Here is a 27,096-nt window from a genome sequence, read left to right as displayed (position 1 = left end):
CTTTTACTTTCTTCTCCAACACTGTGTTTGCATTATTTAAACCAAATTGAACATGTTTCATACATTTTTTGAGACTAAATTGATTTTATTTATATATTATATTAAGTTAAAATAAAAGTGTTCATTCAGTACTGTTGTAATTGTCATTATTACAAATATATATATATAAAAATCGGCCGATTAAACGGTATTGGCTTTTTTTGGCCCTCCAATAATCGGTATCGGCGTTGAAAAATCATAAATCGGTCAACCTCTAGTCCACACACACCAAGACAGTCGTGAAGAAGGCACAACAACGCCTTCTCCCCCTCAGGAGGCTGAAAAGATTTGCCATGGGCCCTCAGATCCTCAAAAGGTTCTACAGCTGTACCATTGAAAGCATCTTGACTGGCTGCATCACTAGTTGGTAAGTCAACTGCTTGGGTTCTGACCACAAGGCGCTATAGAGGGTAGTGTGTACTGCCTAGTACATCACATGGGCCAACTACTCTGCTGAGCTGTGGATATCAGATCCATTCAGCCAGGCCACAGTATTGATGAAGCAGCATTGGCTGAGCAAATCTGTCCAGCAGGGATCGAACTCCTGAGCTTCCTCCTCTTGCTCACTCACACTCCAATCCACTTCCCTTTGACACACTCTCAGTCCATACATCTCTGACCAGGGACATATACTGATAAGGCCTATATGGCACAGCCCTCATCGCTAGCAATGTGAATTGACAATCTACACAAACAAACTGTAAACAAGTGCACATAAGCTTCAGGTCACTGATGTTGGTTGGTTCTGCTGACTGGACAAGGTATGGTCTGCTGTATTGGCTCTTCACCATCACTAAGTGATCCTCTCTGGGAATCAATTAAATTAATGAATTAACCTAAGTCAGCGGTTGTGCTGAGGTCTGCTCAGACAACGTTGAAGTCTGTACCTAGTCCTCTGACTTCCATTGAAGAACCACCACAACGTAGTCAGGTACCATGGTCCTCTGTAGCTCAGTTAGTAGAGCATCGCTCTAGCAATGGCAGGACAGTGGGTTCGATTTCTGGGACCACCTGTATGTGAAATGTATGAGAGTAGGTTGCTTTGGATAAAAGTGTCTGCTAAATGGCATATTATATTATTATTATTATATATACCTATTTATAACTTTGACTTAACTCCAAGAGTGGGAGTTGTAAGCTGCAGCAATATTATTCAGCTACCGGCGAAAAACCATTTGTCTGAATTCCAGAGAACATTACACTACCTGGCTGCCTCACTCCACTGCACCACACACAGTCCTGTTCGCTAGCCTGCTCCAATCTTCCATCAGCTGGCGAAACACAAGACAAAAATCAATGCTGTTGATGTAGCAACATCAATCAGACTGCATTGGGCTCATACAGGGATCTACATTACAGCAGTACACAAGGAGGGAGCAGAATTATACGACACACACTGTTAGCACTGAGGCTGGGATATTTATAGGAGTTAGGAGTTATGATACAGTATCACTAACAACACCAACTCTGTGATACACAGAATTATGGCAATGTCATTGAAGCTCTAGCGCATGGGTACTCAAGCACTATTTGAGAAGGTCCAGTCACACACAGTTTATACAGTGCATTAGGAAAGTATGCAGACCCTTTGACTTTTTCCACATTTTCTTATGTTACAGCCTTATTCTAAAATTGATTAAATAGTTTTTTTTTCTCTCTCCTCAATTTACACACAATACCCCATAATGACAAAGCAAAAACTGGTTTTTAGAAATGTTTGCAAATTTATAAAAAATAAAAAACTGAAATATAACATTTACATAAGTATTCAGACCCTTTACTCAGTACTTTGTTGAAGTACTTTTGGTAGTGATTACAGTCTCAAGGTCCTCTAGGGTATGACCCTACAAACTTGGCACACCTGTATTTGGGGAGTTTCTCCCATTTTTCTCTGCAGATCCTTTCAAGCTCTGTCAGGTTGGAAGGGGAGTGTCGCAGCACAGCTATTTTCAGGTCTCTCCAGAGATGTTCGTTCTGGTTCAAGTCCGGGCTCTGGCTGGGCCACTCAAGGACATTCAGCGACTTGTCACGTAGCCGCTCCTGCGTTGTCTTGGCTGTTTGCTTAGGGTCATTGTTCTGTTGGAAGGTGAACCTTCACCCCAGTCTGAGGCCCTGAGCGGTCTAGAGCAGGTTTTCATTAAGGATCTCTCTGTACTTTGCTCCATTCATCATTTCCTCGATCCTGACTAGTCTCCCAGTCCCTGCCGCTGAAAAACATCCCCACAGCATGATTCTGCCACCACTATGCCAGGTTTCCTCCAGACATGACGCATGGCATTTAGGCCAAAGAGTTCAATCTTGGTTTCATCAGACCAGAGAATCTTGTTTCTCATGGTCTGAGAGTCTTTAGGTGCCTTTTGGAAACCTCCAAGCAGGTTGTCATGTGCCTTTTACTGAGGAGTGGCTTCCGTCTGGCCACTCAACCATAAAGGCCTGATTGGTGGAGAGCTGCAGAGATGGTTGTCCTTCTGGAAGGTTCTCCCATCTCCACAGAAGAACTCTGGAGCTCTGTCAGAGTGACCATCGGCCCTTCTCCCCCGATTGTTTAGTTTGGCAGGACGGCCAGCTCTAGGAAGAGTCTTGGTGGTTTCAAACTTCTTTCATTTAAGAATGTTGGAGGCCACTGTGTTCTTGGAGACCTTCCATGCTGCAGAAATGTTAGAAAAAGGATGTAAACAAACAAAATGTGGAAAAAGTCAAGGGGTCTGAATACTTTCCGAATGCAAAGGTTTGGATGAATATTGTAATTTATTGGCATAGTAACAAACCGTCAACACGCAACCCCAAACTGTTCACACCCCTCTTGTTGGCAGAAAGAAAATGTTGCTGTAATTCTACACATTTTGCCATGGGGCGTTTAGAACATTTAGCAGTTTTTTAAATTTCCTGCATTTCTACCCATTTTGCCATGTCTTATGGGTGTTCATATGATACTGGAGTGACTCAACAAAAAGAAAATGGGGGACCCTTGGTGGTCGAGGCCCCTGGGCACGTAATCTGGTTATAATAACTACGATTTTTTAAAGTCGGGACATGCGGTCCGTATTGACCCCGTTTTGGGTCCGGATCCGGACCACTGTCCGCCAGTTGAGTATGGCTGCTCTAGTGGTTCTGAGTTAATGTTAGCAGAAATCATAAACTCAGAATTGAGATGACTGAGTAATCTCGAACCATATCTTTAGAGTTAGGGGAGGTTTAGCCATCATTCATCTCAATGTGTTAACCTACAAATCTATCTGATAATGCATATAAAGTTTAAAAACAAACTACAAACAGGTATACTCATCATGTAATAATTCTGGCAGCATTGAAGCTGGACATGGAAAGGTTGATCCATGACTCACTCAGGCAGTCGCCCAGGCAGTCATGCCAGGATAAGTGTGAGCATACAGCCTCCTGTATGCCTGTGTGAATGAGTTGGTGATAGGATCACATTACTAGTTACTAACTGACTATAAACCACTGAATAAATAAGCAACAGTTGGATGAAAAGTGCATGTTGTGATAGAAAGAAGTGGCCAGAATGATGAACAAATCCCTCTATCCCGCCGCCCCCACACACAGTCAATACCTTGTTCATAACATAGACCATAAAACAAATCAAAGATGAAAGACTCTATCAAGTCACAAGTTATGTCTTGTAGAAATAACTGGCTGCCACGGCCTAAAAAACTGCCCCCAGAAACCATTTAAAGGGCAGTGAGCAAACTTAATCTGTCAAGAGGTAGCATGAATGAGACAGATGGAAGAGAATATGAGGCACTCAGGCCCAATTCAGACTGCATATACTCTATTTCAGAACCATCCCATCTACATAACCTAACACAAATGTACACATGGACATGAAGACTCACACACAGACACACTCTGCACCACGCCCAGCAGTACTCTCCCTGTGTGTGTGTGTGTGTGTGTGTGTGTGTGTGTGTGTGTGTGTGTGTGTGTGTGTGTGTGTGTGTGTGTGTGTGTGTGTGTGTGTGTGTGTGTGTGTGTGTGTCCTGTTCTGTTTCTCTGTAGCTGTTGCTGAGGATCAGTGAAAGGAACCTCTGATTTTCCCAGCTTTGTTGTGATCTTCCTCTCTCAGGCCCTGTGTTGTTCTGATGGCAGGGTGTGGCCAGGTCGGATGTCAGCCAAATAGGCAGGGGGGGAGGGGGGGGGGGGTCGACAGGTGGGCGTAACCCTCCAGGGGCTGGGGGGTGCAAACAGAAGAGAGTTCTCTCCATATGAATGGCGAGGAGGCTGTGATGTGGGTCAATGGTACTACTGCTTTGCTTTGGCCCCCTTTGGTTTCAGATAGGTCTAGATGAGCCTCCTGTCTGTAGCAATAGACAGACATTTAGACATAGTCCTCCTGAGGGGCCTACCCATACACAAAACAACACACACACGTGGGCACACATGATAAGCTTATACGCTCATGCGCACATGCACAAACATGCACACACACAGAAAATGTATGGACAGGAAGGACAACTTGTTGCCTGAGTATTGCTATGATGTCACCTGAGAACATGTCATGCGTTTGTTTGTTGTGGTTTCCACTCCGGCTCAAAGCATGTCTCTACAGAGAGATTGTTCCCAGCAGCAGCCAAGCTTTAACAAAACACACAGTTATGACATTTAAAAGGTGGCAAAGGCCAATATAGAGTGTGATACAGGTTGATTTTTAAGGTCTCTTTCAGAGCAATGTCAATACTCATGAAGTCACACATGATGTCAATAGACCCAATATGAATCAACTGAAATTGATAGATAGACATTTTTGGCCAATATTTTTGGCCAATACCGATATCCGATATTTACCTTGCCCCCAAAAAACCGAATACCGATACCCGATATTTACAATTTTAGCGGCCTTTTAAGCATTCTAGTACAGTTAAATAGTTGAAACACACACACACACACACACACACACACACACACACACACACACACACACACACACACACAAAAAAGTTATTTTGTTGGCATTTAAGTCCCCATTACCAGTAAAACATAATCAAAACCTATTTCTTTCACTTACTTACTGTGCTGTTTCCTTGTTCATTTGTTCAGTCGTTTCATTCTCAACCTGGATTTCATCATACATGTCAAGCAGTGAAGTTTCAGCTCTGTCTGTCCGTGGCCTCTTCTGTCGTGGGTCCTCTTCGTCGGTGCGCACTGTCACTGTGTCCGTTTCCATCTTGTCCAACTGTGTCTGTAACATTTCACTTAAACCCTGTTTCTTGTCTGCATCGAAGTAGTGGTCCTTGTACCTAGCATCGAGCAAGGTGGCGACACAGTAAAGCGGCTCAGAGAGAATGCCACCGAATCGCTTGTTCACAGCCTCTACTAGAGTACTTTTTCAAGTTTTAACCCCACGGTCTGTCAGTAGTTTTGTTGAGCAGGCGTTTCAATGCCATGACCGAGGGTATCACATCTGCTGCAGTCGCAGTTGATGAGCTTATTTCTTGAGTTAGTTGTTCGAATGGAGCTAGGAGTGTGTTCATGTTTCAAACATGTTCTCAAATGCCATTGAAATGGCAGCAGCGGTATGAGAACCAGCACGTTCTTGAGCATGCAATACAGCTTTCCTCAGTACGAAATCCTCATCGACCCACTGTGCTGTCAGACTCAGCATGCTCATGGGGCTGACATCGCTGATCCAAATGTCAGTCGTGAAGCTAATAGCAGTAACACCCATAGCAAGCAGCTCATGGATGTGCATTTCAACAATACTGTGTAACTCCGGTAGGGAAACATCTGAAACATAGCGCCTACTTGGTAGTGTGTACTGGGGCTCGAGGTGCTCGTCCAGTCGGCGAAATCCAACATCATCCACGACAGAGAACGGTTGATTGTCAAGGGCAATGAAACCATTATCTTGGCGTTAATGGATTTTGCCTTTGAGTTGTCTCGCTGAAATGTTCTTACTCTTTCGAATGACTGATCGACATGAAGTTGTTTAGTTGCTGGAAGTGTGCCCTTAGCATTTTTCTGCTTTTGTTCTAAGTAGTCTCTGAACGTCTGGGGGTGATGCAAATTAGTAATTATGTTTGTGGTATTGAAAGATTTCACCCTCTCCCCTCCTCGGGAAATAATAGCAGTACAAATGTTTTATATGGCCTTTTTGTTATCTTCCTTTGAAACTTAAAAATAGATCCACACAGCAGACATTGTGGGCTAGGTTAGGAATGTTGTGTTGCACGTGTAATGCAGTATTTGTAATGGCGTCATTACCTCATCTACCTACGTTACATAGCTATGACACCGGTTTTGCACATCGGTGTTAAACTAGACATCGGGCCGATGGTGGCATTTTTAGCTATTATCGGCTGATTCCGATATGCTTACCGATATATCGTGCATCCCTAATTATAACAGCATGATAACAAGATACATTTCTAACATCATTCAATTAATGGCAAGAAGAAGAAGAAAAGAAACTGTGCTTCAATACATTTCTATTTGACATGTTTGTGAGTGACGTGTGGATTCATTTGGTGAATGTTTTCTGAAGCAACAGCGATTCCAGCCCCTTCCACAGCGCACCTGTGTGGGCAGAACCTTGGTATGGAATCACCGAATTGTGGCCAGTGACTACACCGGTGACTTTGGTCCAATAGCATTGTGCCATGAAGTCTGCTCCTCTCTCTCCAGACCAATTCGTATGCACTTTACAGGGCCAATGTGCCGCCGTGCGCATACCAACTACTGCACTTCGTCATAACCGGCTCACGCACCATGAAATAGACAGCAATCACACACCCAAACCTAAATTTGCACCAGATCTATCTCACTCTAGTAGAAGTCCTTCGTCTACACAAACACTCACACTCTGTTAGGCTACATCACCAACAGCCATCTAGCAGCCACAGACCCCAGTGTGACTCACAAATAGTGCCTTTAAACCGATGAAAGTAGCTAGTTTATTCATTTGGGATGCTTATCTGTCTCTGTGCTGTCATTACTGCAATGAGGCCGAGGATGCCTGTCACATCAGTCAGATCTCTTTTACAACCCCCAACCAAGGCTCAGGGTTTCAGTCTCAGTTGCAGCTGAAGTAACCTACTGCACAAAAAAAATGCTGGGTTGTTTGGTTCACCCAACTGCTGGGTTGCAGGCATTGGGTCACTTAGTTGGGCTGTTTTATTTAAAAAGAGCAGGGTTGGGTTGTTGATGGTGGGTTATTGGTGCTGGGTTACGGAGATACGACCAGATCCTATAGCTGTATATCAAATCAGCAATCTGTTCTAGCTCAGTCCCCAAAAAGGACTGGTTCCGAGCCCTGCACACGCACGTGCTCAAAGGGCGAACACGTGTGCATAAACGATGCGCAAATGGAGCCTGTCATTACAGCCATAAACGGTGATGCATTTATATTCAAAACACAAGATACCGAAATAAACTGTGTTTTACACCTGCATTTTGAGCTGAAAGTCATTCATGTTAGTAGTCAATATCAACTAGGGATAGCGTGTCACATTGTCACTCCTCTGGAGTCCAGAGCAAGCAGGATCATATGGCCTACCTGTACGCAGCAGAGGCTGCAGGATCGGATGGAAAGCATGATCTGTCCATCACCTTTTTCTTCCTCACAAATATCATAATTCATTTACCTGAAAGTTACATCTTCATCCCGTAAGTATTGAAGGTAGTGTGATGTTACAGCTATCTTTAGACATATAACCAGTACCCACCACTAAGTTATATAATTGTAACCCACCCAAACTATTAGATGTTTTTTTAAACAAGAATTTGGTGCAGTGCCGTGGGCCTATGTTAGTGACTAGATCGAATAAGCAAAGGTATAAATATAAAATACAAATAGTAGGCTATTCTCTACATAGCCTATTAAAATATGTATGAATTGTTTATGTTTTTCCCATTGTTTCACACTCGCAACCCCACAAAACCTTCTCCTTGAGGGGGTTTGATTCATCTGTGTAGGCGTGTTTTGCATCAGCTGAAAGTTTATTGCATTCAATTGGGAACCGGGCTGGATCCCAGGCGTGAGCCAGGCGCCCAGTTCAAAGCCCACAGCGAAGTCGGTTCTAAACAAAAGTGACGTAATTAATCACGTGTAGTAATTACTAGGATTCTGTGTTTTCCCATGCAAAAGGGATTGCTTTTGATAAAAACGCCTTATCTGCCTTCTCAATGAAAACAAGTTACAAAATTAAAACATGTATTTTATGGAAAAGATGCACCATGCTGCTTTGTTGACAAAATGACAGAGTTGCGCAGATTACTGTTCGATTTGAGAAGGGCACGCCTCCCTTCTCCGCTTTCGCCCGATTGTTTCAAGTCATCAGACTCAAGTCAAAGTCGAGTCCCGAGTCTTGAAGCTCCGAGTCAAAGTCAAGTGATTTTATTTTCTATCTTGAAGAGTCTCAAGTCATCAAATGTGTGACTCGAGTCAGACTTGAGTCCAAGTCAGACTCTAGTCAACACCTCTGGTAATAAATAATCTTTATATTCTAGAAGAATGTGTACAATGCTAAACATTTTAAAGAAAATGTTGATTTGCAGTGTGTAAATGTAACATGATGAACAAGAATTACATTTACTCTCACAGGTTGTCAATAAGAACTTTCTGAAAGCCACACCCCTGATAAGCCACGCCTCCTGAAAAATAACCTAAGGATTACATTCAAAAAGACCCAGCTGCTGTGTCAACCAGCATGAAAGTAAAAAAATATCCAACTGATGGTTAAATTAACCCATGTTTGGGTAATCCCAACAACCCAAGTGTTTTCACAGAAAGAGTCAGTCATTGCCGATTTATTAGGCCAACGATATACAACTCCAGCATGCAATTCATATCCTCCTTGGGCAAAAAGCCATTCCAGGCACAAGATATCCATCGACCTATCCATACACAACGGGGCCCGAGGAACGTTGCCAATGGCAACTTCCGACACCACACAGTTGGAGCGCCCAGACGAGCTGGACCAGAGTTCCCGTTCCCGTACCAGCACCTGCACCACCGCCCTCGCAATATGCCTGCCTATGTGTGCGTTTTGCCATACGTGCCCAAAACAGACTCTCCCCCGTATGTTGCCTTCGCACCAACTACTCAACCAGCCACTGCCAACAATGACAGCTTAGCTGGCTGACGTTCTACGGAAAGCCTAATAACCGCTGTCACGACCTGACACAAGAGACATAACAAACGAGCACAGCACCTCCAAATACCACTTCCATTCCATTCCGAACACCGCCCTGCTTACCTCCTTCCGTGGGCTGCTTTGTCTTTTTTCCCCTTGGGCCTTCTCTTTCGGGCCTGGATGGCCATCACTAGAAGAGATTAGATTCATGTAGAGGTAGGACCGACGTCCGAGCACCGAGAAGGGACAGAAAGAAAGAACAACACATCAGTCTCGAGCTATAGCTGGCCGGTCCAAGCATCCATAACCAAAAAGGTTGGAAACCCCCGCACGCGCGTAATTTCACCACCTCTTATCAAAACCAACAAAAGCTGTCCCGTAGTCGGAATATTTGAAAAATAGAAAATATTTCCATACCTTTCCTGGAGCTCATGATGTTTTCCTCCTTCCCTTCAGCAGCAGCGGCAGCTCAACGGCAGCAGCCGAGATCTCACGCTCTCTCGTCTCCAGCCTCCTCTCTGGAGAACGCGCACTCCCTCTGTCGTTTGGAGGAGGAGGCGCGCTCAGGCACTTGAGCTATATGCTACGTGGCCGCGCACAACTGTCACAATTGAGGTTAGCGCGAAAAGGAGCGCTTAAATTGAAAGAACCAAAACCAGAAAGACTGAGTCCCTCCGGTCAACATTAGACTATCCCCATTTTATTCATGTCTCTGATGTCTTGAACATTAAAATATTTCCCCTGCCTGCTTCCCTATTTATCCCCACGCCAAAGCACTATTAGCTCAGTAGGCCTCTATCTAGAACCTAAAATAGTTATTCCGCTGTCCCCATAGGAAAACCCTTTGAAGAACCCTTTCTGGGTTCCATGTAAAACCCTTTCCACATAGTGTTCTACATGGAACAAAAGGATTCTAACTGGAACCAAAAAGGGTACAGCCGAAGAACCCTTTTGGAACCCTTTTTTCTAAGAGTGTAGGCTAACTGGGGCGTATCATGAGCAAGGGGAACCCTGAATAACACAGAGCCTCCTGCTGAATTATCCACCCTATTTTATATTTTTTGCAAGACATGTTATTGACATGCTGGTTCTGGCAAAGTTTCCTTCTTTTAGGATCCCATCCAATGTTGAGAGCTGTTTAGGATTCTGGGGAATGACTAGGCCATCTCAAATGGGCCCAGAATAGGTTTAGCTGGTCAATGGGTTTCAAAAAGTATCTGCAATTTATCTGTTGTGTCAACCCATCAATCCATAGCTGGTGGGTCATATTATGGCAAACATAATCCGTTATTATCTCACCCTGGATCACATATATAACTTTCTCTGACCCAGAACAACAATTATCCTACAAATTGGCCTATTTCTCAAAGACATCTGTATTTTTTTGATTTACATTTTAGAATAGGCCTGCCTGCGATTAGCAAACTGCGATTGGCCTACATTTTCTTATTATAGGCCTAGTTATTACTAGACTATTAGAAGTATAAAGTATATAAACTATAATCGGCATTGAACACTATCTGGCAGCTGAATCATAGGCTATTCATAAATGAAAGATAGCGTTATATTGAAACACCGTGGCGTTTGGCCAATGTAACCCTAATTCTGATACAAGTCGGCGGATTCGATTATGCTGGACAACAGTCCCGTAACAGAAACGGGAAAAACGGGTGAGTGACCTTCTCAAAACGAACAGTAATCGGCGCTGCTCGGTTGTGAAAAAGGCAGCTTGGTGCATCTTCCAGAAACATACATATCTTTCCATAAAATATATGTTTGAATTTTCTAACTAGTTTTCATTAGGAAGGTATATAAGCGCGTTTTTATCAAAGCAATCACTTGTATTTGAAAACACAGAATCTCACTAATTACTCCACGTGCTAAATTACTTGTTTTGCTACATATGCTATCTGTGGGCCCCAACCTCCAGGAGGCCCTACAATGAGTTTGCTAATTTTAGACAGTTCCACTAAAAAATCTCCATACACACGGGACACCGGGCCATGCTAAACGAGCACCACCACCGTTAAAAGAAACGAGAGATTTTTTTTATAGACGTGTCCTTCAGCCAATGAGTGTTTGATATGGGCGGGTTTCAAGACATGACTATTTCCGAATTCGAACACACACACACACACACGTGTGTTGGAAAACTGGGGTACTTTGCTGTGGTACTCTACTGAACAAGCAGGTAAATCAAAATTCAAAGTTAAATAACAGTTTATGTCAGTATTTTATTTGGCATTCATGTAACGATGCATAGCTTTTCCCTGGCTAAGCAGGCGCCTTTAGCTAGTCATGTTACGACTTAGCATATTGTTATGTGCTAATATCTATCGTTAGCTAGCTAGCAACCAAGCTACCTAGCCAGTTGACGATGCCATCAGAAAGATGTGAAATTAAACGTCTCCTAACCATCTGCCATTTAGTTGCAATTCGACAGTTGGATGGAACTGTACCAACAATGTCTTTACATCCTTGCCACAGGGTGAAAAGTTGTTGTTACACTGTTTCAGCAAGGAAAAAGAAATCCCGCTATCTAACACAGAGTACTTACTGTCTGATTATAGCCAACCAGAATAATTATCATGTTTTGTTTACATTGATACTAACAAGTTACACTGAACAAAAGTAAACGCAACATGCAACAATTTCTAATATTTTACTGAGTTACAGTTTATGTAAGGAAATCAGTCAATTAGGCCCTAATCTATGGATTCCACATGACTGCGAATACAGATATGCATTTGTGGGTTATTGATAACGTTACCTGGGGGAAAAAAGGTAGGAGCGTGGATCAGAAAACCAGTCAGTAGCTTGTGTGACCACCATTTGCCTCATGCAGTGCCACACATACATGCAATTAACTTGATTATGTTTTATTTATCGTTTTACAGTCCTAATAAATACTATTCCAAAGGTTGCACTATATAAGTCTCAATTCTCTTTTTTCTCCGTCAGCCACAGTTTGGAGGCTGTGGCATATGTTGTATACTAAAAGTGTCTTGTTTACATCCTTATGTCCATAAAACATTATCTTTGGGTTGCTTTGAGGTACCATACACCCCATTACTGACTTCAACCGTCCCAGTACCAGGCATTTGCCAGATACACAACTTTATCTTTAAGTCTTCCTAACGCAGTAAGTCTGCAGGAGGCCTTTTGGTAGGCCGTCATTGTAAATAGGAATTTGTTGTTAGGTGACTTGCATAGTTAAAAAATAAAGGTTAACTATATTTTAAATCACTGTTTGCCACAACGCTCCCAATATGTATGGGGATGTTGACCTATTCATTCACATGTCCTTGTTATCTTCTCTTGACCTTCAGCTTGTGTCCTATGGCGGATGCAGAGCCCATGCTGGTCCCTGCCCCTGGGGGGGAGAAAAGGGCCTGCCCTGCCTTGGAGGGTGAGGTGGCCCACAGCACCAAGAGACCCAGAGTCCAAAAGGATGAGAACAACGGAGGAGGACATTCTCACAAGCCAGCCCAGGATGAGGCAGAAGAGCCAGAGGGGAAGGAGACAGAGCCATTGGAAGAGGAGGATGGAGAAGGGGCCGGGTTAGGTTCTGGAGAGGCTTTTGCAGAGATGATGAAGCATGGGCTCACAGAGCTGGATGTGGGGATTCTTAAATTTGTCAGTGAACACAAGGGCTTCTCTGGGATTCTCAAGGAGAGGTTTGTACTGATTCCAGTCATGCTGTAATGTGATCTGAACCATGGCGTGATGTATATGTGTTGCTGTGTGCGTTTCACTATGAGAGAGAGAATCTAATACTCTTTATTTAGGTACTCTGATTTTGTGGTACATGAGGTCAACAAAGAAGGCAAGACAGTGCGGTTGGATGATCTCTCGGTTCCTGAGGAGGCTGAGGTGAGCTAACGATGTATCAGTAGAACTATCTTTCGTCTTGCAGTTTAGAGTGAAATATAATCATTGCTGAAGTTAAAGCTTGACTCTGTAGCCCTTTACACTCGTACCCGTATACGTGTTGGAAATGGCAGATTTGAGTAACATGTAACATGCTGTACGTGACGTCACAGCTATTCCTATGCACTTCAGTGCTGTATGGGTTTTGACTGACAGCTGTTCTGAATTTGAGCACCGCGAACAACAAGAAGTTGACCTCATCCCTCCTGGTAATTGGGTAACTTTATAAAATGGTTTGTTGTCTAAGTAAGAGAAATGCTGTAAATTAAGAGGACTCAATGTATTTTGAAAGATGAGATGTTAAGGATTATAGTTAATACGGCCTTGACAAGCAAGCCAAACACCCGTGAGTCCCAGTGTGCACTTCACATCTCACTTCAAAATTCATGTCATATACAGTGTCAATGTTTATGATTTCTATGTTTGATGTCAACTTACAAGATGAAATGTCGTCATACCCTGGGTAGTTCTGAACACAATGACCATATGTTATATTGTGAAGAAAGCACACGCACCTGAATGCACTCATGACTTCTTCCTAGCCGCACCAAATTGCCTTGTGTAAGATCATATTTCATAACTTAGCTAGTCATGTTGGCATGAGAACAATCTTTGAAATCATGGCCACCTGCAATTTATAATGGACTTTTTGGATTGCGTAAACAACAATAGTGGTTGTGTTCCAAACAAAACTACAAGTGTGCTTGCTCTAGTTCCTCAGCAGCACAGCTAAGAGAGCTCCAAAAAGTACCTTATATTTGAAGCCTCTTCTTTGAGTCATACAAGTGCATTGAAATTGCTTAGGGACAACTGTGCACACTTTGGAAAGCTGTGTGTGGCCACCTGGAGACACCAGTTAGTCCTGCTCCCCCAACTGTGGATTCCATCTTTAAACTGTGATGTTGGGTTTGTCTTGGTCTAGGAAGCCAGTGTGGCAGAGCAGCCAGGGTCTGAGGTTTTCACAGAGGAGCAGAAACACGAACTTGAGCAGCTGCAGCTCTTCAAGAACAAAGAGGGCAATGTGTCCATAGAGGTGAATACACTGACTTTCTCCAAACCCATGAATTAAGTCTGAGAATTTAGTAGTAGTTTGTTATCCACCTTGACCAGTGGGTTTATATAACGTTGAATAGTTAATCTGTCTTGAAAGGTGACCAGTTGTTTCTGGTTGAACACAGGTGGCGGATGACACCAAAGAGAAACGGACCCTGGTGCACAAAGCCGTCAAGACCCTGTACCCTGGACTGGAGACCAAGACAGAGGAGCGGGAGGGAAAGAAGTTCATCGTGGCCTACCACGCAGCTGGGCAGAAAGCACTCGCAGGTAGAGAGGAGAGAATGGGAGATGGGTCTGATGGACCTTTTCTGGGTTTGTATCTCTCTGGTTTATTTTCTATCGCAGGGTGAAATCTCTGTAACGTCTGTCATAGAACAGAATCAAGTCGCTCTCAAGTAGAGGTCGACCGATTAATCGGAATGGCCGTTTTCATAACAATCGGTAATCGGCATTTTTGGACACCGATCATGGCCGATTACATTGCACTCCACGAGGAGACTGCGTGGCAGGCTGACTACCTGTTATGCGAGTGCAGCAAGGAGCCAAGGTAAGGTGCTAGCTAGCATTTAACGTATCTTATAAAAAGCAATCAATCTTAACATAATCACTGGTTGATATTACTAGTTCATCTAGCTTGTCCTGTGTTGCGTATAATCGATGTGGTGCCTGTTAATTTATCATTGAATCACAGCCTACTTTGCCAAACGGGTGATTTAACAAGCGCATTCGCGAAAAAGGCACTGTCGTTCCACCAACGTGTACCTAACCATAAACATCAACGCCTTTCTTAAAATCAATACACAAGTATATATTTTTAAACCTGCATATTTAGATAATATTGCCTGATAACATGAATTTATTTTAACTAGGGAAATTGTGTCACTTATCTTGCGTTCTGTGCAACAGAGTCAGGGTATATGCAGCAGTTTGGGTCGCCTTGCTCGTTGCGAACTATGTGAAGACTTTCTTCCTAACAAATGATGATTTTACAAAAGTGCATTTGTGAAAAAAGCACAATCGTGGCACGAATGTACCTAACCATAAACATCAATGCCTTTCTTAAAATCAATACACAGAAGTATATATTTTTAAACCTGCATATTTAGTTAAAAGAGATTCATGTTAGCAGGCAATATTAAACGAGGGAAATTGTGTCACTTCTCTTGCGTTCGTTGCTCGCAGAGTCAGGGTATATGCAACAGTTTGGGCCGCCTGGCTCCTTGCAAACTAATTTGCCAGAATTGTACGTAATTATGACATAACATTGAAGGTTGTGCAATGTAACAGCAATATTTAGACTTATTGATGCCACCCGTTAGATAAAATACGGAACGGTTCCGTATTTCACTGAAAGAATAAACGTTTTGTTTTCAAACTTATATACTGCTCAAAAAAATAAAGGGAACACTTAAACAACACATCCTAGATCTGAATGAAAGAAATAATCTTATTAAATACTTTTTTCTTTACATAGTTGAATGTGCTGACAACAAAATCACACAAAAATAATCAATGGGAATCCAATTTATCAACCCATGGAGGTCTGGATTTGGAGTCACACTCAAAATTAAAGTGGAAAACAACACTACAGGCTGATCCAACTTTGATGTAATGTCCTTAAAACAAGTCAAAATGAGGCTCAGTAGTGTGTGTGTGGCCTCCACGTGCCTGTATGACCTCCCTACAACGCCTGGCCATGCTCCTGATGAGGTGGCGGATGGTCTCCTGAGGGATCTCCTCCCAGACCTGGACTAAAGCATCCGCCAACTCCTGGACAGTCTGTGGTGCAACGTGGCGTTGGTGGATGGAGCGAAACATGATGTCCAAGATGTGCTCAATTGGATTCAGGTCTGGGGAACGGGCGGGCCAGTCCATAGCATCAATGCCTTCCTCTTGCAGGAACTGCTGACACACTCCAGCCACATGAGGTCAGGCATTGTCTTGCATTAGGAGGAACCCAGGGCCAACCGCACCAGCATATGGTCTCACAAGGGGTCTGAGGATCTCATCTTGGTACGTAATGGCAGTCAGGCTACCTCTGGCGAGCACATGGAGGGCTGTGCGGCCCCCCAAAGAAATGCCACCCCACACCATGACTGACCCACCGCCAAACCGGTCATGCTGGAGGATGTTGCAGGCAGCAGAACATTCTCCACGGCGTCTCCAGACTCTGTCACATGCTCAGTGTGAACCTGCTTTCATCTGTGAAGAGCACAGGGCACCAGTGGCGAATTTGCCAATCTTGGTGTTCTCTGGCAAATGCCAAACGTCCTGCACGGTGTTGGGCTGTAAGCACAACCCCCACCTGTGGACGTCGGGCCCTCATACCACCATCATGGAGTCTGTTTCTGACCGTTTGAGCAGACACATGCACATTTGTGGCTTGCTGGAGGTCATTTTGCAGGGCTCTGGCAGTGCTTCTCCTGCTCCTCCTTGCACAAAGGCGGAGGTAGCAGTCCTGCTGCTGGGTTGTTGCCCTCCTACGGCCTCCTCCACGTCTCCTGATGTACTGGCCTGTCTCCTGGTAGCGCCTCCATGCTCTGGACACTACGCTGACAGACACAGCAAACCTTCTGTCCACAGCTCGCATTGATGTGCCATCCTGGATGAGCTGCACTACCTGAGCCACTTGTGTGGGTTGTAGACTCCGTCTCATGCTACCACTAGAGTGAAAGCACCGCCAGCATTCAAAAGTGACCAAAACATCAGCCAGGAAGCATAGGAACTGAGAAGTGGTCTGTGGTTACCACCTGCAGAACCACTCCTTTATTGGGGGTGTCTTGCTAATTGCATATAATTTCCACCTGTTGTCTATTCCATTTGCACAACAGCATGTGAAATATATTGTCAATCAGTGTTGCTTCCTAAGTGGACAGTTTGATTTCACAGAAGTGTGATTGACTTGGAGTTACATTGTGTTGTTTAAGTGTTCCCTTTATTTTTTTTGAGCAGTGTAGTTTCCTGATTTGACCATATTAATGACCTAAGGCTCATATTTCTGTGTGTTATTTTAATTAAGTCTAGGATTTGATATTTGATAGAGCAGTCTGACTGAGCGGTGGTAGGCAGCAGCAGGCTCGTAAGCATTCATTCAAACAGCACTTTCCTGCGTTTTCCAGCAGCTCTTCGCAATGCTTGAAGCACAGCGCTGTTTATGACTTCAACTCCCGAGATTAGGCTGGCAATATTATAGTGCCTATAAGAACATCCAATAGTCAAAAGTTTATGAAATACAAATGGTATAGTGAGAAATTGTCCTATAATAACTACAACCTAAAACTTCTTAACTGGGAATATTGAAGACTCATGTTAAAAGGAACCACCAGCTTTCATGTTCTGAGCTTAAACGTTAGCTTTTTTTATGGCACATATTGCACTTTTACTTTCTTCTCCAACTATCGGCGTTGAAAAATCATAGTCGGTCGACCTCTACTCTCAAGTTTGTGTCTCTTGCTTCAATAAAGAGTTTACATTTCAGAATGGGACAAGTTATTATTGAATGGTTGGAAAGGGTTGTGCTGCATGCCCTTGTTCAGCTTGGCCTCTTGGCTCTCACTGCATGTGGTTCTCTCTGAGCCGAGTAGCTACTGCCTAGTTATGGGATAAAATGCAGGCTGCATGAATGAACAGGTGCATGTTCAAGGTCAACACAACAAACCTGCATGATGATACTGTATGAAGATCCTGACCAGGCCTGTGGCCTGTGAGAGAGCACATGGATCTTGACTTTATCCAAATTTTTGTGAACTTTTAGGCCCAACAAATCAGCAGAATCTCCTCGACTGGCCTATTTTGAAATCAGTTAAGACGTTGACATTATTCACATCAATAATTTCCTGTGAATTCCGTAGCTTATGCAAAAAGACCACAGCACGGTTGTCATCAAATAATTGCTTTGTCATGCCCATGGCACACGACTTGCTGCACAGAAACGGTTTGACACAGCAGCACTCCAAACCTGCATGCTGATTCGCCACCCCTGTTGGTCTGTCTGCCTAACGGTCCGTCAACTTCTTTTAGTAACAGTCTTTTATCGTTTATATTCTATTCCTTTTGCTCTTCTCTCTGTGGACAGAGGTCAAAATCGCTGCAGGTAAGAATTCCTTGTCCACACTGCTCAGAAAAAGCGAGAGGTACAGGCAATTTAAAGGTTTCAGGAGACTCCAGTCCGTAAATGTTGGTAGCCTCACATCTGATTAAATATGAACTCCTTATCTGTCATGGCATCATCAGTCTTGCACGATTGTCTGTATGGTAAATAAATAGTCATGACTATTTTCAGGGTGTGATGAACTGTTATCTTATTGTTCAGGCTAAGGGAACAGAACCTCCGTTCGTTAGTTTATACTTTAGAGCAATGGGGAATGAGTGTTCAAGTGCAGCATTTAAATTATTCTGACATCTTGGGACATGCAGGATGCTCCCGGCATAATTTGTTAGAGAAGTGGTTAATGCTGTATGTGTTGGGGCCCGTAACAATGCTGCTTCCACCCAAACAGATAAAGGAGCCAGATAGTATTTTAAATAACTTATCAAAGGCCTGAACAGTGATGAGGATGTATTCTCTGGTGACAGAAGGTGTTAGATATCTGATTCTCTGCCTGTGTCTCCACCACTTACTCCTTCTGTGTCCCTGGACAGCCCCCAGGAAACACTCCTGGCCTAAGAGCCGTGGGGCCTTCTGCCACTTTGTCCTTTACAAAGAGAACAAGGACACCATGGAGGCCATCAACGTGCTGTCCAAGTTCCTCAGGTAGAACAGTTGTGTTTTTTTCATAGCATTTCTCACAGGATGTGTAAGAGAAATGTCTACTAAACTGTACAACTCCTGACTTTGTGCGGCTGCTTTTCTCTAGGATGAGGCCTAATGTGTTCTCCTACATGGGGACCAAGGACAAGAGAGCCATCACTGTGCAGGAGATTGCAGTTCTCAAGTGAGTGGTGGCCTGCCACTCATCAAACTAACAAACATGTAATTATGTTCTTATTAATTAAAAGTCCAACTCGACTGTTTCTGGGTAACAATTACGTACATTAAGGACTCTACATAGTCTATGCAATGGAACTGCAACAGATCTAACGGAGGTTTATTTACGTAGCTCTACATACTTTTGTGATGCAGGATCTTTGGAACCCGGCACAAACGGAGCTCTGTAGCTCTATTTGCATAGACTATGAAATCACTGTGGAGAGCCTTTACTGTCATTGTTTTCAATGAAAAAGTTGTTTAGATATTTATATATATAAAACCAAAAAAATTGAGCAATTTCTCAAGCAAGAATTTTACTAGGACTGTCTGGGAGTGGTCTGAGTGAGGGGCCTAATTGGAGGGATATTTAACCTGAAATCGATCTTATTGGTCTATGAACTTATACTGCCTGGTGATTGTTGCCAGCCATGCCAAAACTCCACCCATGCAAAACAAGCGGAAATTTCAGGCACTCTTTTCAAACACCTCTTACACTATAAAAGCATTATCATAATTTTCACAGTATTATTCTAGCCTGGAATTGTATATAGAACATGGGGAAATCCTGTTTTTGACTGCACTGGGCCTTTATGTTGCCTGTGACTTCAGGGTCACAGCAGAAAGACTGTCTCACCTCAACAAGTGCCTCAATAACTTCAAGCTGGGAAACTTCTGCTACAAGAAACACCCTCTGAAGCTGGGGGAACTACAGGGAAATCATTTCACTGTGGTCATCAGGTCAGTGGATACTAGCTGCGTGTGATGTCTGTCTTTGCTATAACATTCTTTGTAACTCAAACTACTCTCCAATCCCCATCATTCAAATAGCAATACTTTTTTATCTACTCTGTGTTGCTATTCATTACTGGCTGGTTGTCTCCCACAGGAACATCACCGGGACAGATGACCAGGTCCAGCAGGCCATGACCTCCCTCAGAGAGACAGGCTTTATCAACTACTACGGCATGCAGCGCTTTGGCACCACCGCCGTGCCCACACACCAGGTTGGCAAGTAAGGACAGACACACGCGTACATCACCGGTGGCTGGTGGCACCTTAATTGGGGAGGACGGGCTCATAGTAATGGCTGGTATGAAATATGTGGAATGGTATCGAACACTAACATTCCATCCACTCCATTCCAGAAATTATTATGAGCTGTCCTCCCTTCAGCAGCCTCCTGTGACATGTATAGGGTCAGCAGGCAAGAACATGACTACTCTGTGCATCGTGTAACTGGCCCACGGGTATGGGGTAGGCAGGGGATAGGTGATTTGACTGTTGTTGTGTCTGGACCAGGGCCATCCTGCAAGACAACTGGAATGAAGTGATAGATCTGATCCTGAAGCCTCGCCCTGGAGGTAAACAGCCACTCTCCTTCCTTTGACTCGGTTTTGAATGCTTTTCATGTAATGTCAGCTACCAGATGGCCAGAGCATCATTGCATGATCATGTGTTCGACTTAATTTGCCGTGACCTTTCTCTCTGCAGCGGAGAAAGGTTACATGGTGAAGTGTCGTGAGGAGTGGGCCCAGTCCCAGGACCCAGAGGCAGCGCTTAAGAAGCTACCTGTGAAACGCTGTGTGGAGGGACAGCTGCTCCGAGGCCTCTCCATGTACGGCAAGAAGAACATCATCACTGCATTCGCCATGGTGAGCTGAGCCAGCTTTTACAAACTTACTGGCAAATGCACTGTTATGACTAATCAGGAAGTAATGGGTGACTTTCCAAACATCATGTACATGATTTATTTATCCCTGTGTGTTTCCAATAGATTGTATGTTATTAAATGTAAAGGTGAGAAACAAACTTGGTCACACGGGTCCACTGTTGATTTGTTTGATTAATTCAGTCTGTTTTCATCAGGTTTACTTACGGTGGGTTAACTCCCTGTGTTGGCCCTCATCTTCTAGATCCCTCGTAACAACCGGCTGATGTACATCCACAGCTACCAGAGCTTTATGTGGAACACCATGGTCAGCAGACGCATTGAGGCCTTCGGGCTGAAGGCTGTGGAGGGAGACCTCGTGCTCAGAGGAGGTGGGTCCTATCTGTTTGTCTTGTGTGCATTCGTGTGGGTGTATTTGGGGACAACTCTTTGAGTTTTAAATCCTTTGTTAAATCTTCTGTAGAGGACGAGCACACAGCCCAGAGTGCCTGTCTCACAGATGGCTCTAAAGTGTGATAATCCATGTCGAACAGAGGGCTTCAGACCACCTGCTAGGCTGGACTGAGTTGGTGTTTATTCTATGTAGGGGCTCAAACCAACTAATGTACACATCCTATTCGCCCTCTATCTCCAGGCACTGCGTCCGTGCTGTCTGCAGCCGAGGCGGAGACCCACTCTATTCAGGACGTGGTGATGCCCCTACCAGGGTTTGATGTCATCTACCCCACTCACCACGGTAAGAGAGCATCCTCCCAGCATGTCAGGGCACAGTCCCCACACAACTGCTGTTCTGATGCCTGTTGTCTGTGGGGTTAGAAGCAGAGGAGAAGAAGAATTTCAATCCCTGGACTACTATATCTCTGGAGTAGACTATTCTATTTAGATATGTGGGTGAGGTGTGTTTCAGATGTGATTGTGTCTTTTCCTCCTGTTGTGTAACAGTGGGGAAGGGCTACAGGGAGAAGCTGAGTGCAGATAACCTGGACATTGACAACATGAGACACAGGGTGAGGGACTACTCTCTGGCCGGGGCCTACCGACGCATCCTCATCAAACCCAGTGACGTCAGCTGGTCTGTAACACTCACTATCACCTCAGTATCAAGTAATATAACAATTTTTTGTCATAGCGAACTAGTAAAGAGATATCTAATAGTATTATGCAAAATGTCGTTACACATTCCAAAGACATAAAAAGGAGCTGAGGATTGCTTTATTTAAATTATTTTGGTGCATGAGTGTGATATACAGTACCACTCAAAAGTTTGTACACACCTAATCATTCAAGGGTTTTATTTATTTTTATTATTTTCTACATTGTAGAATAATGGTGAAGACATCAAAACTATGAAACGGCACATGGAGTCATGTAGTAGCCAAAAAAGTGTTAAACGAATCAAAATATATTTGAGATTCTTCAAAGTAGCCACCCTTCGCCTTGATGACAGCTTTGCACACACTTGGCATTCTCTCAACCTGCTTTACCTGGAATGCTTTTCCAACAGTCTTGAAGGAGGTCCCACATGTTGAGTGCTTGTTGGCTGCTTTTTCTTCACTTTGCGGTCTAACTCATCCCAAACCATCTCAATTGGATTTAGGATGGGTGATTGTGGAGGCCAGGTCATCTGAACTCTGTGAAGCATTTATTTGGGCTGCAATCTATAATGACCTTATCCTCTGCAGCAGAGGTAACCCGGTCTTCCTTTCCTGTGGCGGTCCTCATTCAGAGCCAGATTCATCATAGCACTTGATGGTTTTTGCAACTGCACTTGAAGAAACTTTCTTGACATTTTCCAGATTGACTGACCTCCATGTCTTAAAATAATGGACTGTTGTTTCTCTTTGCTTATTTGAGCTGTTCTTGCCATAATATGGACTTGGTCTTTGACCAAATAGGGCTTTCTTCTGTATACCAACCCTACCTTGTCACAACACAACTGATTGGCTCAGCTGATTCCACAAATGAACAAGGCACACCTGTTAATTGAAATGCATTCCAGGTGACTACCTCATGAAGCTGGTTGAGAGGGAAGATTCTCAAATGTAAAATATATTTTGATTTGTTTAACACTTTTTTGGTTACTACATGATTCCGTATGTGTTATTTCATAGTTTTGATGTCTTCAGTTTTATTCTACAATGTAGAAAACAGTCAAAATATAGAAAAACCCTGGAATGAGTAGGTGTCAACTTTCGACTGGTACTATGTATTTTATTTATTTATTAGGGTGACGGGTAGCTTGGTGGTTAGATCGTTGGGCCAGTAACTGAAAGGTTGCTCGTTTGAATCCCAGAGCCAACACGGTGACAGATTCTTCAATGTGCCCTTGAGCAAGGAACTTAACCCTAATTGCTCCTGGGTTGCCACTGATAATGGCTGACCCTGGCCGTGACCCCGCTCGCCGCGGGTGTCTCGGAGTTGGGATATGCAAAAAACACATGTCCAATTCACATGTATATAATGCACACTTGTACATGTGTGATACTGGACAAATATAAGCACCCACCTAATAATTATTGAGGCTTTTGTTAAATGCACTTTAAATAAATTATTTGATAATATGTCCTCAATTTCTTCAGCTGCAATGTTGAGTTGTATTTCTTGTATTGTCTCCTTGTGTAGGGAGGTGATTAACTATGATGACCCTCGGATCTCTCTGGTTCACACTGATGTGGAGAAGCTAGAGGACCAACCTCCTCCGGTCTTCAACAAAGGTCTGTTCTAGCTTCATGTTGCTGTACATTGATCACTCTGTGTTCCTCATCGGCTTGGCTTGTATGTGTACCCCCATTTTAAGTGGTAGAGGAAAAACAAAGAATTCTTGATAGCCCTCTTTCTGGTGAAGTTTCTGCCTCTCACTCTTTTATTTTAATCATCCTTCTCTTCCTCCCACCTCCAGAGGGGAAGTACAGGGCTTTGAGGATGGAGTTCTCTCTGCCTCCCTCCACCTACGCCACCATGGCCATCAGAGAGGTGCTCAAGATGGACACCAGCATCAAGAACCAGACCCAGCTCAACACCACCTGGCTCAACTAACACACACACACACACGGAACAACATTTAACTGAGCTGTATTCAGCGATGTCGAACGTTGCAGATAGAAATTGAATGAATAGAGCTGACACGATTCCTCTATTCGATATGACGATCATATCTGGTCTACACAATACATTTCTATCTGAACGTTCAGTATCGTTACTTTCTCCTCAATAGGCCCTTGAACTGCATATAGGCCTAGACTACTGGGCTGTTTTTATAGGCTGCAGAGCATTCCATACTGTATGTGCGAGTATCTGTAGACTGTGGGAGTGTGTTTGGTACTTTGCCAAGCCAAAACTCATTCCTCTAAAGGTGTCATAGTGATGATGGAAATCATCAGAGCCACCCACACAACCAAGAGCAACATCTCTATGTTGTTATTTCATTTCTTTTAATCAGGAGGTTTTAAAGCGTTCCTGCACTGGCGGAGTTCAGAGATATGATCTTGAAATGAGTGTAGTGCTGCCTTAAGCACTTACAGGTGACGTCTAGGAGTTTCTGAGTAACCCATGGGGGTGTTCTGAGGTAGGGCTGGGACGATAAACCTAAAATGATGATACGGCCACTTTTGCATGCAGCATTTTGCTGATACCATTCATTACCGTAATAGTAGCCTATACTAGAGAAATGAAATGTGCTAATATGGGTGATGGCTACAACAAACTAGTAGTAATACAAAACAGTGGTGCACATTACTGTTCTAATCGTAGTGTTCTATGTATTGTTATCGTATCAATTCAGGCAATCTATTGCAATATCTATTCTCTGGGACTCTGGTAGGAAGATTTCATTTTAAGGGCTACCACTTCGACTCTGTCACTCACTTCCCCAAAGACAAATCAAAAAACTTGAGGCCCCTGCTACTTCCCACAGTACTACGATGAACTGTCCCTGATTGTACAGAATTATCGTTTGCTTTGTTTAACTAAAATGTTTCGTTTATTTTTAGAAACGAGCTCTTTTACAGAGCGAGAATTAAAATGTTGCGTGAAAAGACTGTTGGAGAAGGTTTGTTTCATCAGACATTTGAGATACAGCATTCTGTGTCAACCTGTGCCACTTTCAGAGAATCATGTTGCCTATAGTAACTATTCAGCCCAAGAAGATCAACCCTATGAATTACAGTTCCATCGTCAAACAATGGGAGCATCTACTGTCATAAAACTAATGTTGCTTGACTAAAACACTTTTATTCAATAGGCAATGACATTTATAGTAGTGTTGTGCTTTGGGGGCACTTATTTCTGGTTGGTGGCAGTAAAGATGCATCTTGGCAATGACAGATCAGTTTTCTGTTTTGGGTTCCAGTCGGCACCGAGACAATGCCCCGGTTGCTGCTGGTCATGGCAGGTGCTGTGGAGCTTACCGTCCGGCAGGGTGGCTCTTGCCAGCTTGCTGTAGTTATTGTAGGGATTGCCTGCCATCAGTGCCATGGCTCCAATCTGTGTTTGACTGGATCCAGTCACCAGCCAGTTACCCTGGTATACTGAGAAGGATCTCATGCAGTTTTACTCTATTTTCTGTTATGTCATGCTCTGAAAATAAATCTCGGTAACGGCGCACTTCAGATTTGTTTATATATTTGAATCCGTGTTAGGGGATATGGAAGAAAATCACACTAGCGCATTATTTTTTAGCAGAACTGGTGTAACCTTGTGAGTGACCACCATATTTTGTTTTGTTACATGGCCTAAGTAAGATAATATACCAACTCATACCACAAGGGAGAGAAGTTTTGACTTTTTATCTTTATTACCTCAACATCTGCACGGCACACCATTTATTATTCAATTTCAACCTTAACAAAATTCAAAATGTGTAAATGTCCATGTTCCTTGATATGAAAACCAATCAAAACTGTCCTGTGGTCAGGTGACACAGACATCTGCAATAAATACACAATAAATGTGTTCCTCTAAATCCAATATAAAGTTGTATTGCTCTGCAGCATGTTGTACAGGTATAGCTATTTATATTCCTCAACTTTGCTTTAAAGTTGTGTTCCCGTCCTTCTGTTATTGAAATCCTGACTACTTTGTTGAAAGATGTCTGGAACTGCGTTGATTTATGAGCAGATGACCTGCTACAAACTCCTATGTGAGTCTCCATCCTTATTATAGATTGTTGTTCTATACACTGTGCACTATGGATACTTCTAACCGGTGAGATGAAATGGACTATCAATAATTATCTTTATTGTCCCAATTGATTGTGTAGTGCTGTCAGTGTAAAAAAAACAAACAAGACTGAAACTGACAAGCAGAGGCTAGCTGAAGTGTGAAACCCATGCTCAGCTTTCTTGGTCAACTGTAGAATGTCTACCACTGTGTCAAGCTGACGATAGGGGCCACTCTCCAGCTGGTGGACAGTGTGACTGTAGAACGTCTACCACTGTGTCAAGCTGACGATAGGGGCCACTCTCCAGCTGGTGGACAGTGTGATGACTGTAGAACATCTACCACTGTGTCAAGCTGACGATAGGGGCCACTCTCCAGCTGGTGGACAGTGTGATGACTGTAGAACATCTACCACTGTGTCAAGCTGACGATAGGGGCCACTCTCCAGCTGGTGGACAGTGTGATGACTGTAGAACGTCTACCACTGTGTCAAGCTGACGATAGGGGCCACTCTCCAGCTGGTGGACAGTGTGATGACTGTAGAACGTCTACCACTGTGTCAAGCTGACGATAGGGGCCACTCTCCAGCTGGTGGACAGTGTGATGACTGTAGAACATCTACCACTGTGTCAAGCTGACGATAGGGGCCACTCTCCAGCTGGTGGACAGTGTGATGACTGTAGAACATCTACCACTGTGTCAAGCTGACGATAGGGGCCACTCTCCAGCTGGTGGACTGTGTGATGACTGGGAAAGTGAGGAACGGTAGGGCTCTGGTCAGGTGGGTTTGTATTATGAAGGGACAGGGAACAGAATGTGGGGTGAGCTGTTGTAACTTCTCAAGGGATATGTTCTGTGTTGGACTGTGATGTTATGCCTTTCATAGACTCCTGTTATGTCTGCACCCTAACACAAAGCCATTGTGTTCTGGAACTGTTGCTTGTATAAAATAACTTGTGTAAATAATATGATTGTGTTATCACCTCCCACTATATAAGGGACATGGAACCATTTACTCCTGAGTTCTTCCCTGTGAAATCAGATCTCCCCCCTGCAGTTGCTTGATTAAAGTTATTATTCAATTGAATAGTTTCTGCCTTAATCTTTGGATCAAATTTTCCACAATAATAGGTTAATATAATTTTGGGGGTAAAAAAACATACAGCAGCATGTACAATGTATTCTCA

The 27,096-nt window shown here is 43.6% G+C and overlaps 2 protein-coding genes across 6 annotated transcripts in view; one reads left to right on the top strand and one right to left on the bottom strand.

Moving 5' to 3' along the window:
• LOC106584470 (SRSF protein kinase 2) overlaps positions 1–9,666 on the bottom strand; it is an 88,639-nt gene extending 78,973 nt beyond the window's left edge. For all 4 annotated transcript variants that reach the window (XM_014169832.3, XM_014169833.3, XM_014169838.3 and 1 more), the window contains exons 1-2: positions 9,546–9,666; positions 9,252–9,318 (exon numbers count right to left, since the gene is read on the bottom strand). In XM_014169832.3, coding sequence (XP_014025307.3) covers positions 9,252–9,318; positions 9,546–9,561 — 83 coding nt within the window. In that variant the 5' untranslated portion in view covers positions 9,562–9,666. The remainder of the gene's footprint in view (positions 1–9,251; positions 9,319–9,545) is intronic.
• Positions 9,667–11,230: 1,564 nt separating this feature from the next.
• LOC106584472 (pseudouridylate synthase 7 homolog) lies at positions 11,231–26,996 on the top strand. Of its 2 annotated transcripts, XM_014169839.3 has the most exons (17): positions 11,231–11,319; positions 12,458–12,805; positions 12,917–13,001; positions 13,981–14,091; positions 14,237–14,381; positions 18,190–18,207; positions 18,756–18,867; positions 18,971–19,048; positions 19,693–19,821; positions 19,970–20,095; positions 20,383–20,444; positions 20,575–20,735; positions 20,997–21,123; positions 21,387–21,488; positions 21,695–21,824; positions 23,375–23,466; positions 23,652–26,996. In XM_014169839.3, exons 2-17 carry the CDS (start codon positions 12,468–12,470, stop codon positions 23,786–23,788), a joined length of 1,953 nt encoding a protein of 650 aa, XP_014025314.1. In that variant the 5' UTR covers positions 11,231–11,319; positions 12,458–12,467; the 3' UTR covers positions 23,789–26,996. The 2 variants fall into 2 exon arrangements, with proteins under 2 accessions (XP_014025314.1, XP_014025315.1); XM_014169840.3 differs by lacking the exon at positions 18,190–18,207.
• The last annotated feature ends 100 nt before the right edge of the window (positions 26,997–27,096 follow it).

The sequence above is a fragment of the Salmo salar genome, chromosome 23 (assembly GCF_965601325.2).
Source record: "Salmo salar chromosome 23, fSalSal1, whole genome shotgun sequence".
Lineage (NCBI taxonomy): Eukaryota > Metazoa > Chordata > Actinopteri > Salmoniformes > Salmonidae > Salmo > Salmo salar.
This window is presented reverse-complemented; position numbering and strand designations above follow the sequence as displayed.

What these genes read in the sequence shown, in the direction of transcription:
- LOC106584472 (XM_014169839.3), top strand. Translation starts at nt 12,468, where the DNA reads ATGGCGGATGCAGAGCCCATGCTGGTCCCTGCCCCTGGGGGGGAGAAA. An exon ending in CAGGAGATTGCAGTTCTCAA is followed by an intron (nt 19,049 to 19,692) that starts GTGAGTGGTGGC and finishes CTGTGACTTCAG; the next exon opens with GGTCACAGCAGAAAGACTGT. An exon ending in CATTTCACTGTGGTCATCAG is followed by an intron (nt 19,822 to 19,969) that starts GTCAGTGGATAC and finishes TGTCTCCCACAG; the next exon opens with GAACATCACCGGGACAGATG.